Source organism: Geotrypetes seraphini, chromosome 1, assembly GCF_902459505.1.
Source record: "Geotrypetes seraphini chromosome 1, aGeoSer1.1, whole genome shotgun sequence".
In the NCBI taxonomy this organism is placed as follows: domain Eukaryota; kingdom Metazoa; phylum Chordata; class Amphibia; order Gymnophiona; family Dermophiidae; genus Geotrypetes; species Geotrypetes seraphini.
In genome coordinates, this window is record NC_047084.1 from 130787497 (window position 1) to 130803961 (window position 16465).

The 16465-nt window shown below is 45.3% G+C and overlaps 2 protein-coding genes across 3 annotated transcripts in view; one reads left to right on the forward strand and one right to left on the reverse strand.

Moving 5' to 3' along the window:
• Positions 1-9963, reverse strand: part of NUDT6 (nudix hydrolase 6) — a 102533-nt gene extending 92570 nt beyond the window's left edge. Inside the window, exons 1-2 of the mRNA XM_033938675.1 lie at positions 9660-9963; positions 4805-5008 (exon numbers count right to left, since the gene is read on the reverse strand). Of these exons, the coding sequence (XP_033794566.1) occupies positions 4805-5008; positions 9660-9900 (445 nt within the window). The 5' untranslated portion in view covers positions 9901-9963. The remainder of the gene's footprint in view (positions 1-4804; positions 5009-9659) is intronic.
• The window catches only part of SPATA5 (spermatogenesis associated 5), a 460802-nt gene that overhangs the window by 23508 nt on the left and 420829 nt on the right, over positions 1-16465 (forward strand). The window contains exon 1 of one of the 2 annotated variants that reach the window (XM_033938615.1): positions 11457-11636. The exons of the other annotated variant lie outside the window; for it this stretch is intronic. Coding sequence (XP_033794506.1) covers positions 11510-11636 — 127 coding nt within the window. The 5' untranslated portion in view covers positions 11457-11509. Of the gene's footprint in view, positions 1-11456; positions 11637-16465 lie in introns of those variants that run through there. 2 annotated transcript variants of the gene reach the window in all.

Genomic DNA, 16465 nt, shown 5'->3' on the forward strand with positions numbered 1-16465 from the left:
TAAGCTTTGCAGCTTGAAGGAATGATAGCGTCTGTCTTCATACAAAATTTACTGTCTTTTCCTGATAATAATAAACTCAATGTTACATCAAGATGCTGAGTTTGCTCAACCTTTGGAAAACATGTTCAAACATGTCCATTGAAAACAGTCAGCCCAATGTCTTCATTCTGCTGCCCTCTGCTGGTCAGTGCTGTAATACAAAAAGCCAGATGCAGTGACTTTTAATGCATATCAGAGTGAGTATAACATAGAAACATGAAGGCAGATAAAGTCCAAATGGCCCATCCAGTCTGCCCATCCACAGTAACCATTATCTCTTTCTCTCTCTGAGAGATCCCATGTGCCTGTCCCAGGCCCTCTTGAATTCAGGCACAGTCTCTGTTTCCACCATCTCTTCCGGGACACTGTTCCATGCATCTACCACTCTTTCTGTAAAAAACGTATTTCCTTAGATTACTCCAGAGCCTATCACCTCTTAACTCCATCCTATGTTCTCTCATTCCAGGGTTTCTTTCAATTGAAAGAGACTTGACTCATGTGTATTTATGCCACGTAGGTATTTAAATGTCTCTTATCATATCTCCCCTCTCCCTTTCCACCAAAGTATACAGATTGAGATCTTTAAGTCTGTCCCCATACGCCTTATCATGAAGACCACACACCATTGTAGTAGCTTTCCTCTATGGCTGCTAAAAAGGATTATTTTGACCATAAAATTGCGCTTGTGAATTATTTAAGGTCATGAAGAAACTAACCGCCACGCCAGGATGTGACATAGATTGTGCTTTTTCGAGTCATCAATTTGTACAGCATTTTACGGTGAAGGTGCATGCTATAGCTGATTGTTGGTTAAGTTTGACACGGTATCAGGGGAAGATGTGAAACGTATTATTCGTTGTCTTAATAAATTGACCGGCTTCCTAGACCCATGCCTGTGGCAGTGCTTCCATCTATAGCAGAGGTGTTGGTACCATCATTATTACAGACTGATTAAATCTTTAGACGCAGGATGTGCTCTGCCTACATTAAAAGGAGCTGTAGTGTGTCCGCTGTTAAAAATTTGTAAGAATGGAACGGAATTAGATCATTGATTTTCTGGAGCTTCATCAGTTGCTGGATAGTTCTCAATTCAGCTTTAGACCTAGGCACTCAGCAGAACATCTATTGTTATCAGTAGTGGATATGGTGGGTCTAGGATTGGATCGCGGAACGTCTTATTTCATGGTAATGCTGGATGTGTCGGCAGCGTTCGATACTTGTTGGATAGGTTGCGTGCCCTTGGAATCAGAGGAGTTGTATTAGAGTGGTTTTGATCTTTCCTAGAGAATAGAGAGTTTTGTGTTGAGTTTGATCAGACGAAGTTGGGGTGGTCTTCCTTGCACTGTGGGGTTCCTCAGGAATCAGCTTTGGCTGCATTGTTATTTAATATATATTTGTTATCACTTTGCAAAATGTTCAAAGATCTGGGGCTGCATTTCTCTCTTTATGCGGACGATATACAGTTTTTGATTCTGAGTCGGCATTCTATGACTGAGGCCCTGGGAGTGCTTCATTGAGCATTTCAGGTGAAGCTGAAAGTCTCTAAATCAGAGATACACTTCTCCCTCCATATTCACGGTGATAGGGGATTAACATGACCACGAATACTGGAAAACCGCAAATAACTTTTTCATTTGTTATTCGCAGTTTTCTTTTAAATCCTCCCGCATTTGCTGAAACTGCGAATAACAATCTCGCGTTCCGGTAGCTCACCCTTATTCCAACCTTACTTCATTCCCGCTCCCCACATTCAAACCTACCTTTGATGTTGCCCGTTAACACTGAACCTACAACTAACCCTGGAGCTTTCCATTTCCCGCCTCCTCTGACACAACCACTTTCCCTGTGCCACGCCCCCCTCTTCCCTCTTGACTCAACTTCCTCTTTCTGGCGGGGTGGGACGCAGTAGAGAGAAAGCTCTGGGGTCGCCGCACGCAACCCCATGTAAATTACCATGCAACCTCAGAGAAAAGTTTGAAGGTAGAACCAGTGGGGTTTGAGAATGAGCGAGAGATGCCAGACCTTGGTCGCAGTACTGTGGATGGGGGGGGAGGTATGCTGACTGGTGAGAGTGAAAGAGAGAGGAAGATGTCAGACTGTGAGAAATGGGGGAGGGGGATCCCTGGTCCTTGAGTGCGTATGAACGAGGGGTGCGCTGCGTGTGAGCGCAGCCAAATGCATGTGATTTGGTCTCTTTTGACTGATTCTTGACAAGAGGTGGGAATCTGCGATTTTCTTTGTGCACGCTGCGAATCGGTGCTTGGAAAACATGGCAAAATGTTTCTCTGCAACCATGGATGACCTAATTCGGGTGGGAGGAGCAGAAAGAAAAAAAAAATGTGAATAATCGAAACCGCGATTGCTGAAACCACAAATACGGAGGGAGAATTGTACTCTGTTTCGGTCGACAGAATCATTTACAAGCATTTCCCTCTGAGGTCATGTTAGATAATGCTACAGTCCCTGTGTTGCGGCAATGGAAATATTGGGGGGTCATACATGATTCCGCATTATCTCTTTAAGGCACAAGTAAAAGCAGTAGTTTCGGGGGTATTTTATCGGTTACGTATTTTACGTAGATTAAGAGATTCATAAATGATCTAGAAACAGGGACGAAGTGTGAGATAAAGAGACTAAAGAGGACTGCAAAGAATTGCAAAGGGACTTGAACAAACTAGGGGAATGGGCGACGAGATGGCAGATGAAGTTAAACGTTGAGAAATGTAAAGTATTACATGTGGGAAACAGAAACCCGAGGTACAACTATACGATGGGAGGGATGTTATTGAGTGAGAGTACCCAAGAAAGGGACTTGGGGGTAATGGTGGACATGACAATGAAGCCGACAGCACAGTGCGCAGCGACCGCTAAGAAGGCAAATAGAATGCTAGGTATAATCAAGAAGGGTATTACAACCAGAACGAAAGAAGTTATCCTGCTGTTGTATCGGGCGATAGTGCATCCGCATCTGGAGTACTGCGTCCAATATTGGTCGCCGTATCTTAAGAAGGACATGGCGTTACTCGAGAGGGTTCAGAGGAGAGCGACACGTCTGATAAAAGGGATGGAAAACCTTTCATATGCTGAGAGATTGGAGAAACTGGGTCTCTTTTCCCTGGAGAAGAGGAGACTTAGAGGGGATATGATAGAGACTTACAAGATCATGAAGGGCATAGAGAGAGTAGAGAGGGACAGAAAGAGAGAGAGAAAGGGAGACAGAGAGAAATAGAGAGAAAGAGAGAGAGAAAGAAATAGAGAGAGAGAGAGAGAGAGAGAAAGAAATAGAGAGAGAGAGAGAGATAGATAGAGAAAATTGGAGAAACTGGGACTCTTTTCCCTGGAGAAGAGAAGACTTAAGGGATATGATAGAGACTTACAAGATCATGAAAGGCATAGAGAGAGTAGAGAGGGACAGATTCTTCAAACTTTCAAAAAATAAAAGAACAAGAGGGCATTCGGAAAAGTTGAAAGGGGACAGATTCAGAACGAATGCTAGGAAGTTCTTCTTTACCCAACGTGTGGTGGACACCTGGAATGCGCTTCCAGAGGGCGTAATAGGGCAGAGTACGGTACTGGGGTTCAAGAAAGGATTGGACAATTTCTTGCTGGAAAAGGGGATGGAAGGGTATAAATAGAGGATTACTGCACAGGTCCTGGACCTGTTGGGCTGCCGCGTGAGCGGACTGCTGGGCACGATGGACTTCAGGTCTGACCCAGCAGAGGCATTGCTTATGTTCTTATGATTATCTGTCCGAGAATCATTTTAAAACACCGTAATGCTAATGATCAATCCAGTGCTGGATCATTGCAATGCTTTGTACATAGGCTTACCACAACGTGTTCTTAGGTCCATGCTCAAAACACCACTGCCCATTTGATGACGCATGTTTCTTGGTCTGTGCACATTACGCCAGTTGTGAAAGTTCTGCATTGGCTGCCTATCAGGGCTCATATCGCGTTTAAGACTCTGTTTAATTTTTATACTTTTGAATGATGGTGGTCCGGAGCTGTTGCGATCATTGGTGAACTTTTACGTTCTGTCATGGAGTTTACGCTCTAGAGTTCAGCTTTGTCTTGCTGTGCCCTCCCTTTCTGTGGTTAACCTTTGAGTCATTGGAAAGTGATGTTTTTGGTTCAGGCTCCTATCTGTTGGACTAGGCTTTCTATGGACACCTGGAATGCGCTTCCAGAGGGTGTGATAGGACAGAGTACGGTTTGGGGGTTCAAGAAGGAATTAGATAATTTCCTGAAGGAAAAGGGGATAGAAGGGTATAGATAGAGGATTACTATACAGGTCCTGGATCTGATGGGTTGCCACATGAGCGGATTGCTGGGCATGATGGACCTCTGGTCTGACCCAGCAGATGCATTGCTTATGTTCTTATGTTAAACATTTTTGAACCAGAGATAAGCATTAGGTAGTCTCCATCAGATAACTTTGAGTAGTAAAGTCTCATATCTAGTGTTTTGGCAACAATGTCAGCCACCGACCTCCTGACTTTCCTATACTGTATAAGGAAATTATAGTGTGGAAAGTAACTTTCTTACCACCCCATCACATGCTCAACAAAGCAACTTGGCTCAGCAATGACCATTTATGAACACAGGCCCTTGCATGGTTGGCAACGATAATAACATTATAAGCAGTGCCTGGCCCCTCTAAAATACAGCACAGGAGCTGGCGAGGCACTGTGGGTCCTTCATCACAAATATTCTTCAAGCAAAGTCAGAGTACGATAAACCTCTTGATTTATTTTGAACTGACCTGCAACTCCAACTTGATGAGTAGCAAACCCTGGCAACCTGCTCTGGCCTTCTCTTAGCCAAAGCGTGAGTGTCGATGTGTCGAGTTCTGCATGGTGAAATGTGAAGCCTTCGGCCGCTGCAACAGCTATAAATCTGCTCTGCAGGATGGGAATATGCATCCAGACCGCAGCTCTGCCCTCTGCTTTCCATTGCTTGATAGACTCTGGAACGTGAAAGGATACGACACTCCTCAGACCCTTGAAAAGATGGTGCAGTAACAGGGTGCAAAGACTAGGGGACACTCGACGAGACTTAAAGGAAGAGGCTACAAAATCCTGAGTGGAGTAGAACAGATACAAGTACAGATACAGATACAAGTGGATCGATTTTTCACTCCATCAGAAATTACAAAGATTAGGGGCACTCAATGAAATTACAGGAAAATATTTTTTAAAACCAATAGGAGGAAATGTTTTTTCACTCAGAGAATAGATAAGGTCTGTTATTGAGAAAGACATGGGGGAAGCCACTACTTGCCCTGTATTGGTAGCATGGAATCTTGCTATTCTTTGGGATTCTAGAATCTTGTTACTCTTTGGGAGTCTGGAATCTTGCTATTCTTTGAGATTCTATGTGGAATGTTGCTACTTTTTTGGGATTCCGCATGGAATGTTGCACTCTTTGGGGTTCCAGAATCTTGCTTACTCTGAGATAATGGAATGTTGCCACTCCTTGGGTTTTGGCCAGGTACTAGGACCTGGATTGACCACCGTGAGAACGGGCTACTGGGCTTGATGGACCATTGGTCTGACCCAGTAAGGCTAGTCTTATGTTCCATATATCCACCATTTTCAAAATCTATTTATCTGTTTATAATGATAGGGCTAGAGATATGATAGAGACAGAAATTTATTTATTATTTATTTAAAAAATTTATATTCCACATATTCTGCAATTCTATGCGGAGATGACTCCTTGGTCTATCCATTTGGATTGATTGGAAATCATTTACAAAGTCAGTATCGCATTCTTGCACCGCTATGAAATTCTGGTATTGAGTACTATTCTTGCACTGAGCCTTTTTTTATTTTGATTGACATCCAGATAATGCCATTTATTTTTATTGGTCATACCAGATTGTGTTTTTGTCAACTATTTGGCTTTATTCATTTTGTCACTGTGCTGAATGTATTGTGGTGCTATTTTCTGAAATGTACACGGAGTGTATGTGTGTTGTTTTGTTTGTGGTTTTGAAAAAATTTAATAAAACATTTCTATAAAACTAATAAAGAAATATAAATAATAAAAAAAATATAAAACTAATAAAGAAATATAAATAAAAATAAATAAATAAAACTAATAACAAAATATAAATAAAAAAACATTTCTGAACTTAAAAAACATCAACAACCAAATTACAGCCTTATCATACTAAGCATATTACAATACAAGAAGTAACAATAATTTTTAAAAAAGGCCAACTATCTCCCTCTGCTCTCGCTTGATAGAAACTGGACTGCTGGCACATCACTCTACTTCAAGTTGAAAAAGTGCGCAAAAACCGAACAGTGTTTAAGCTTTTTTCTAAACTGAACTACCGAAGAAGCTTGCCTAAGGTCCAAAGAAAGCTTCTTCCAACAAGTCGGGTCCTGCACAGAAAACATCACTCGGAAGTTGAGCTACAGACAAGGAGGTCACATCAAGACAAAACTTCTCTTGAACCAGATGAATGAGATGTTTAAATACCTACAAACCGTGTTTCCCCAAAAATAAGACACTGTCTTATATTATTTTTGGGCCTCTAAAATGCATTAGGTCTTATTTTCGGGGAAACTGCCCAATCACAAACCCACACCATCTTTCTATCCCCACTGCCATGCAGCCAAACCCCCACCGACCCTTCCATCTCTCCCTCCTCCTGCCGACCCCAAGACTGACATATCATTACCTACTTCCAAATGGCAGCATCGCGGCAGCAATCTAAACGGGCTGCTTCGGGCCTTCTCACGTCGGGATGCTCCACCGCCGCGTTGCTGATCATCAGTGATGTGGCAGAGGAAAGCCCCAATGTGAGATGGCCCGAAGCAGCCCGTTTAGATTGCTGCCGCGATGCTGCCTTTTGGAAGTAGGTAATGATGTCATTCTCTTGGTCGGCGTGGGTTGGGAGAGATGGAAGGGTCTGCTACGGCATTTAGGAAGATCCTGGACTTTTATTTTGCTTTTCCCTACACCAAAAATAAGTGCTTCAACTAGGGCTTATTTTTGGGGTAGGGCTTATATTAAGACCTACCCTGAAAATTATGCGAGGTCTTATTTTCGGGGAAACATGGTAAATGCGCCTGGGGCAAGTCTCTTTTAACTGAGAGGAAGCTCTGGAATGAGGGGGACAGGATGGCGGTGAAAAGGGAGAGATTCAGAAGTAACCTCAGAAAATATTTTTCCACAAAAAGGGTGGTCAATGCAGGAACGGCCTCCTGGTGGAGACGTGAAGCGTATCAGAATTCAAGAAAGGTTGGGACAAGTATGTTGAATTTCTTGCAGAGCCTGTAGGGAATCTATTGTCTTCTGAATGCTGGCTTCCTTGATGCCTCGCCTTCCAGGAGACTCCAAGAAGAGCAACCGGGAGAGCTCTAACCGATACTCTTCTCTGATGATCTCCAAGTCACACTGGTCCGACATACAAAATGTTGAAGTTAACCTCCCACTGGAAGGCGAGTGGGCCAGCCTCTTATCATTGTGAACTTTGAGAAGAGGCAGAGGGCTTTCCCCACTGCATCCTGACTTGTCTGTATGAAAGGAGAATTGCTTGTTGGCCAAATGAGAACGCTGGTTGAACTGCTGACAACCAGGCCTATAATGCCTGCTGTCCTGAAAGTGAGAATAGACTAAACCAGAGCCCGACTGAGAGGAACTCTGGCCTGTCCTCAGGCAAATGCTACAGTTTGGTCTCCCCCAGTTCCTTCACTAAATCAGTGAGTTCCTCGCCGAATAGGCAACAACCCCAAAAGGAAAGACATACAAGCCAAGACGTAGAGGCTGAATCTGCCGCCCAGCTCCTTAGGCAGAGCAGCCAGTGTACTACCACTGCCAGGGACATAAGAACTGCCATATTGGGACAGACTGAAGGTCCATCAAACCCAGTATCCTGTTTCAACAGTGGCCAAACAGATTTTATGTGGCTTATCCTGTTTCAACACATTCTCCGGCAACAAATTCCAAAGTTTAATTATACATTGTGTGAAGAAATATTTTCTCCGGTTTGTTTTAAAAACTACTACTTAGTAACTTCATCGCATGTCCCCTAGTCCTAATGTTTTTGGAAAGAGTGAACAAGCGATTCACATCACCCCCTTTCCACTTCACTCATTATTTTATAGACCTCTATCATATCACCCCTGAGCCGTCTCTTCTCCAAACTGAAGAGCCCTAGCCGCTTTAGCCTTTCCTCATAGGGAAGTCATCTCATCCTTTTTATCATTTTCATCAACCTTCTCTGTACCTTTTCTAATTCCGCTATATCTTTTTTGAGATACGGTGATCGGAACTGCCCACAGTATTCAAGGTGCAGCCGTACCATCTTTGTTTTCCATTCTTTTCCTGATAATTCCTAATATTCTATCTGCTTTATTAGCCACCATAATGATACCTAGAACCTTTTCCTACTCCTAATATGGATCCCTGCATCTCGTAGCTATAGTTCATTCTGCAGCCCCTTAGTATTTCTCCTCTCGCCTCTCCTTATACATCTCCCCAAGAACTCTGTTCCTCCGACAAATTGCTTTCATCTATGCCCTTCTCCTCCACTTCCAATTCCAGACTTCAGTCCTTTCATCTTGCCTCCCCTCATGCCTGGAATAAACTACCTGAGTTTGTCCGCCACTCCCCTTCCCTTGTTCAAAAGTAGGCTGAAAACCTACCTTTTTAAGACAACCTTCAACTCATAACCCTACTCTCCTCTGCCCTTTGCTCACCACTACCATCCCTTCTAACTGTAACCCCTACCCTGGCATCCTGTTTCTGTCTTGATTGTAAGCTCATTTGAGCAGGGATTTTCTCCTTTGTGACTCTGCTCATAACATAACAATCTGCTTTTATACTGCAATACCGTGAAGCTCTATGTGGTTTACAAAAGCAAAGTACAATAAAACCTTGTATTGCAAGTAACTTGGTGTACAAGTGTTTTGCAAGACGAGCAAAATGTTTTATTAAATTTTAACATGATAAACAAGTGATGTCTTGCAATACGAGCACGTATATGCGTAGCATGTCATCACAACTGAGCCGAAGATGCTGTGAGGCCTTGCAATACAAGTACGCACTGTATTCACGCGTCACAACTGAGACGATGGTTCTTCTCTCTCTGACATGGGAGTGTAATGACCGTACTATATTTTCTATTAAAGTTTTTGGGTTGTTAAACGAATTGTCGGAGTTTCCATCATTTCTTATGGGGAAATTCGCTTATATATTCGAGTGCTTTGGATTACAAGTATGTTTCCGGAATGAATTATGCTCGCAAACCAAGGTTTTACTGTAGTTACAATTAGATGAGATGTCAGAGGAAGAGCCGACGCTGCTCGCACCAGGAACGTTAGAGGTATGGGGGAAGGGAAGGGAAATGGTGCGCACATGGGGCGGGGAAGGAGTGTGGATGTGGGGGGGAGGGGGTGAAGATGGCGGGGGAGGGTGCCACTGCCACTTGCTACACTACTGTATATATATATATTGCAAACATAGTATTATATAGCAGCTATTCAGAGTTCTGTCAGGGAAAGCAGCGCAAGTTTTCAGCACTGTCTGATCCCTGGAAATGAGAGTCAAGGCAGGGGCTGAGTTGCTGGACGCAGTATCTGATGTCAGATTTCTTGCTTTACCCTGCAGCCAGCTCTGGAAGGCCCCTTCGTGTGCAGTGGGGAGCTCCTGAGGCAGGTGGACGGTGACGCCCCCAAACTTATCCAGCAGTGCTTCCAGAGGCAAGAAAGAGTGGGGCGAGTGCTTCTGCAGGGACATGCTGAGGCTTAGCTTTGGCACCCTGCACCAAGGGGTCCGACAATAGATGGGCACCCCAGAGGCCCAGCACCGTATGCTAGTCTGTGTCAACATCCCCACTGGCATCACTGATCCCAGGAGCAAAGTCTCCAGTCCAGGCAGGCCATACACAAAAGCAGAGCAGACAAATTACCAAATATCTCTTAATAGAAGAGCCCGCTAGAGTAATCTCATCTGAGGTACAGCTCCATCCCTGTGAAAGGAGCAAATATACCTCTCAGAACAGAAAAGGGATGATGGCTTCTGTTAACGACATAAAGAGAGAAATATTTGGTGGGATTATTCAAAGCATTTATGTTATTAGATGAGTAACCTAACTGTAACCCCTAAGGGGTAACTATGGCAATGGGAGCTAGCAAAGCTGCCTAAGGTACGCTGATTTGGGAGATTGATACTTGTGGATGTCCTGAAAATATAATTGACAGTGTTTGTATGCATGGGGTGGGGGAGGGAGGCATTTGGATGGTATAAAAGCATCTGCATTACTGAGAGGGTGGCCTTTGGTTGCCCACACTGTCTGCCAAGACCCAAGAAGGGGGGGAGGGGGTGTCCTGTTCTGGTATAAGAAGCAGGGGCTTCAGAAAAAAAATATGGATTGTCTCTGCTCAGTAACAGAGGCAGACTGAGACAGTCATGAGGACTCTGGGGCAAATGGATTAACACCTCATGAGCAATGCAGGTGGGCAATCAGCTGGAGTGGGTGAAGAGTACCACACTTTAAAAAGGTGGATGGGTCTAGGTATCTGACAGCAGTGAGGGGGAGTTGAAGAGCTGAATTTCTATAGAGTGTAATGTAAAGGAGCAATAGACGGTCCCTGCTCAGAAGAGCTTACAATCTAATTTAGACAGGACATTTCAAGGTCTAGGTATTTGACAGCAGTGAGGGGGAGTTGAAGAGTTGAATTTCTTTAGAGTGTAATGTGAAGGAGCCTTTACAATAGACAGTCCCTGCTCAGAAGAGCTGACAATCTAATTTAGACCGAACACTTCAGGGTCTAGGTATCTGACAGCAGTAAGGGAGAATTTAAAGGTTGAATTTCTATAGAGTGTAATGCAAAGGAGCCTTTATAATAGACAGTCCCTGCTCGGAAGAGCTGACAATCTAATTTAGACAGGACATTTCAGGGTCTAGGTATCTGACAGCAGTGAGGGGGAGTTGAAGAGTTGAATTTCCATAGATTGTAATGCAAAGGAGCCTTTACAACAGACAGTCCCTGCTCGGAAGAGCTGACAATCTAATTTAGACAGGACATTTCAGGGTCTAGGTATCTGACAGCAGTAAGGGAGAATTTAAAGGTTGAATTTCTATAGAGTGTAATGCAAAGGAGCCTTTATAATAGACAGTCCCTGCTCGGAAGAGCTGACAATCTAATTTAGACAGGACATTTCAGGGTCTAGGTATCTGACAGCAGTGAGGGGGAGTTGAGAGTTTTGGGGCTTTAGGAGAATTATCTAAGGTTCTGCCTCGAGCCCCCTTTTCCCGCTTCGCCCAAACGGTCCGTCTCCCGCGCCTTTACTCGTTGCATTTCGGCGCCGCTTCCTCTTCGCCCCGGAAGTAGAAGTCGCCTCAGCATTTGGCGCCGTAACTAGGGCAACCGCAGCGGGCAGCTGGCTCCGTCCCGGAAGTCGCTGCGCTGCTCCGGAAGTTGTTGCGTGGGAGCGGCCGGGGCCGGTCATGTCGGCTTCGCGGAGGAAAAGCCGGGGGCGGGCGGCGAGAGACGGGCTCGGTGCCCCCGAGGGCAGCTCTCCGGGGACGGCACCGGCGGCCGGGAGCCTGAGCGTGACGGACTCCCTGGAGACAGGTAGGCGAAGGGCCGCCGACGAGAGCTGGGCCCGAATGGCGGCGATTCAAGACCCTGAGCTGAAGGTTCGAGGCAAAGAGGGGGCGAAGTTTATCAAGTCCGGTTCAATGGACTCAAATAGGGCGCGATGGACCACTTCTGTTGTGAATCGGTGTCGCTCGGCACACCTGCCCTTCCCAGCCACTATATACTATTACTAGTCTTTAAGCCCGTTACATTAACGGCTGCTAGAACATATGTGTGTGTGTCTGTCTGTCTTTCTTTTTCCTTGGCTGTCCATCACCACCCCTTGGCTGCTCCCCCTGTCCATTCTCCCTTCCTTTTACCTCTCCTGTGTCCACCACCACTTCACTGCTCTCCTTATGCAGCAGCAGCCCCTCTCCCTTTGTTTTACCTCCCCCCTGTCCAGCAGCACCTCTTTCCTTCTCCCCCTGTCCAGCAGTAGGCGTTCCTTCCTTTTTCTCCCCCCCTCCTTCTTATCCCTATGATACACTTACCTTGCTCTGCCCCTGATCAGAGGTTCCCAACAGCCACCCAGTTGCACCCATTGGAAAAGTTCCCTCTGCGGCATCCCGCACCCCTCCTGACGCGACTCCCACTGTCTTTCTTTCTGTCTGTCTCTGTCCCTGGCCCCCTTTGTCTGTCTGTCTTTCTGTGTATCTCCCTGCCCCTATGTCTTTCTTCTTTTCTTTCTGTCTCCCTTCCTCCCTCTGTCTGTCTGTTCAAAGCAGCATTCCCTCCCCTCATTTCCCTCCCCCCACACCACTTCCCACACCACAGCAGCATTAGCATTTCCTCTATCCCCCTTTCCCTTCCCATGGTCCCGACTACAAACCTGGCGATTCCAGCAGTGTGTGCAGCAGTCTCCACACGCTGCTTCGGGTCCTTCTACTGCCCTGATTTAAGTTTCAAGTTTTCAAGTTTATTAGGATTTGATATACCACTTATCAAGGTTATCTAAGTGGTTTTTTACAATCAGGTACTCAAGCATTTTCCCTATCTGTCCCGGTGGGCTCACAATCTATCTAACGTACCTGGAGCTATGGAGGACTGAGTGACTTGCCCAGGGTCACAAGGAGCAGCGCGGGGTTTGAACCCACAACCCCAGGGTGCTGAGGCTGTAGATCCAACCACTGCGCCACACACTCCTCCACATTTACTCTTTCATGTCCCTAATGACATCATCAGAGACGCGGCAGAGTAAATCAGGGCAGTAGAAGAGCCCAAAGCAGCGTGTGAAGACTGCTGCACACACTGCTGGAATCGCCAGGTTTGTAGTCGGGACCACGAGAAGGGAAGGGGGGGTGGCAAAGGACTCGGGTCCCGGGCGGCGGGGTCAGTTTAAGAGCCGGGGCGCAAAGTTGCTGGACTCCTCAGTGGGGGCGCTGAGTGTCCGCAATCCCTCTCCTCCGAGACACCCCCCCCCCCCGGCGCTGGAGGAACGGAGATCGGCAGCTGACTGCGGTCCCGGCTTGTGGAGGTGATCGGCGGCTGGTGACGTATAAGCACGCATGCGCACTCCTGCGGCCACAGACCTACTGATCATGGAACACACAGATAGGAGTGCGCATGCGCGGCTAGCGTTTTATTATATAGGATAGGAAGCTTTTGGTTTGGTTAAGTCCCACCACACATAACACGGACTCCTGCCTAGATTCCCTTAAGAGCATAAGAATTGCCGCTGCTGGGTAAGACCAGTGGTCCATCGTGCCCAGCAGTCCGCTCACGCGACGGCCCCCAGGTCAAAGACCTATGCCCTAACCAAGACCAGCCCTACCTGTGTTCATTGTGGTTCAGCAGGAACTTGTCCAACTTTGTCTTGAATCCCTGCAGGGTGTTTTCCCCTATGACAGCCTCCGGAAAAGCGTTCCAGATTTCTACCACTCTCTGGTTGAAGAACCTCCTTACGTTTGTACGGAACATTTCCCCTTTTAACTTCAGAGAGTGCCCTGGGAGTGAAGTGGGGTGATATCCATGTTAGTACCTTACTGTCCATCTAAAGCCCTCAGCTCAACTTCTCAAAATCTCTTAACGATTCCATCTTTGAAGCACATCAATACTGTACCTGCCCCTTCTCTTTGGAACTCCATCCCTAACCATCTTTGTTTAGAAGCATCCCATTCCCATTTTAAAAACATTCTTATTTCAAGATGCTTTTTGATACCTAACTGCCCTTATTACGGCTACATTTTTAAAAATAATATTTATTCAGATCCTCTCCTAACATATCTTTCCTTTTCTGTTCACTTTCCTTTGATTATTGTAGTTCTTCCCATTTTCCCCTCTTGTTCCTGTTTGTCTACAGTTTGTGTATTATTTGTTTTACTAACTCCCCATGAAGTCTATTTTTGTAAAGTTTTAACCTACACTTCTGTTGTTGTAAAAAAAAAAATATTTTTTAAAATTATTATTTGTACACCGCATAGAAGTTTGATTGAGCAGTATAAATTTTTTTAAATAAAACTTGAAACTTAGTCCACTTTCCAAGGTAGTATGAAGAAATAAAACAAAGTAAATAGGGTGATACCTTTTTTTATTGGACTAACTCAACGCATTTTAAGATGAACTTTCGAAGGTAACCCTTCTTCACATCAGAAAAAAACAAATGTTAATAAATATCAATATATAAGGAAAACATGAAATCATTTCAGGGATAGGAAGAGGAAGGGCGGCTGGGCAGCAGACAGAAAGATGGCACAGCAGGTTGAAATGTCTTTATACTACTTTAGATTTCCTTCATAACAAATTTTTTTTGGGGGGTGGGAGGAAGAGGAGGAGAAGAAGAAGAAAGAGAATGGACCACATGGGGAGAAGGATACCTTATCCTCCACTGGGAAAAAAAACACCCAAATTCCAGGAGAAAGAGGTGCTAGCTGGGGGTGATGTGGCATAGTGAGGAAAAGAGAAGAGATTGGATGATGGGGGAGAAACGGTGGAGCCAAGGGAAGGACAGAGAGATGCTGGGGTGAGAGGTGGAGGGGGACCCCAGAGATGGCCAGAGGATGGAGAGAGATACTAGACTGTAGGGTGGAGAGACAGGGACAAATGCTGGTCCTAGGATAGAGAGGGGAAGAAGCTGGACATGAGGAGGCACATGGTACAGAAGGATGGTGCTTCACACTCGGGGGGAATATGGGGACAAAGAGGCCCAGGTGCTGAACATGAGAAAAAGGATAGAGACAGGGACACATACGCAGAGAGAAGATGCTAGGGCATAGATGGAATGAGGGTGGGCATGAAGAGATAAGAAAATCAAATGGACAAGAAACCCTGGAAAGAGCAGAAGATGGATGTGACTCATGGGTGGGTGAATTGTGGGGGTAGAGAAGGGAATTATAAATTGGAGAGGGAATTTTGAGGGGTAGTAAAATCTGACAATTGTTAGGCATGAGTGGGTATGTTTTGATAGGTTGGGAGAAGGAGTAAAATGGGGGAGGTAAGAGAAAAGTGTTAAACGTGTGGGGAAAGGTTGAGACATAAAAACATAAGAATTGCCATACTGGGACAGCCTGAAGGTTCATCAAGCCCAGTATCCTGTTTCAAAGAGTGGTGCACCCAGGTCACAGGTACCTGGCAAGATTCCAAGGAGTAGAACAGATTTTATGCTGCTTGGATTTCCCCAAGCCATCTCGATAATGTGAATGACCTGGAAGACTGTAGAGAAAGAGGTGTTGAAAAGGTTTGGGGGTTCTGCAGAGGAGTATGAGAGGAAAGGGGCAGATCTCTGAAGGGATTGAGTGAGGGTGGAAATGAGAGACAATGGGAGACAGGGATGGATCTGGGGTTGGTGAGGGCAAGAGAGGTAGTGGAGGGTAGATGAGGGCTGAGAGGATGAGTACAGAGGATGAAAATGGAGCACTAAGGTGTGCATGAAAGATGTGACAAGGGACTAGGAGAGGGGGCAATTTGAATATTTTTAGTATGACATGTAAGAGAAAGAGCTCCGTTGTTGGAGAATATGGACAATCCTGTAGAGAATCCAGATTCCACTTCCCACAGAAGAATTTGTTGAATGATGCTATCTATTATAATGGCAGTTTTACTGAGCAGTTGAAACTAGCTGGAGGAGGAGGATTTCTTTAGTCATAGAAAGCCATGGTGTCTTATATTGCTAATTTTAAAGGGGGGGGGGGTGTTGGGGAGAAGAGTGTGTGATGTGATGGGCATGATGCCCCCACCCACATACCTAGCTTTGCCCCCTCAAATATTTTTGTCTAGACACACCACTGGTTTGAAGCTTCACCTGTCACATATGCAGCCATTTTTTTTGGTTCAAACAATTTTTATTAATGCAAACACAGCAAATACAACACTAGCGCACCCCAAAGGTGCACAGTACAAATAATAATGCATCATATACAATAATAGAACAAGCATATACAATAAAAGAGTAACATCAACCAAACTCCCTCCCCTTCCTTCTCTACATAGGGCAAGTGAGATTAATGAGGGTGGAAAGGTACTCCAAAGCCATGTACTCTTATGAAACCCAAAATTGTCACACCACCCCTTCCCCCCACCTGAACCACTTATCCTTTCTTTGACTAATTGCCAGAACCTTCAATACACCCCATTTCCCCTCCTCAAACCCCCCCTCTCCTCCCCCCCTAATGATACTCTCCACCCCGTTCCACCAGTACTCGCCATTACTCTCCCAACCCAACTAACTAACAAATTAGGACACCCATCTTAAAACCGCACTGCGACCCTTAGGATGTAAGACTTGCAGATAAGGCTCCCATATATTCAAAAACAACATCTTTCATTTCCTAGACCCTCCAGAATCTCGCGCCCCCCAAATGACCAACTGATGCATTGGTTCCACCAAT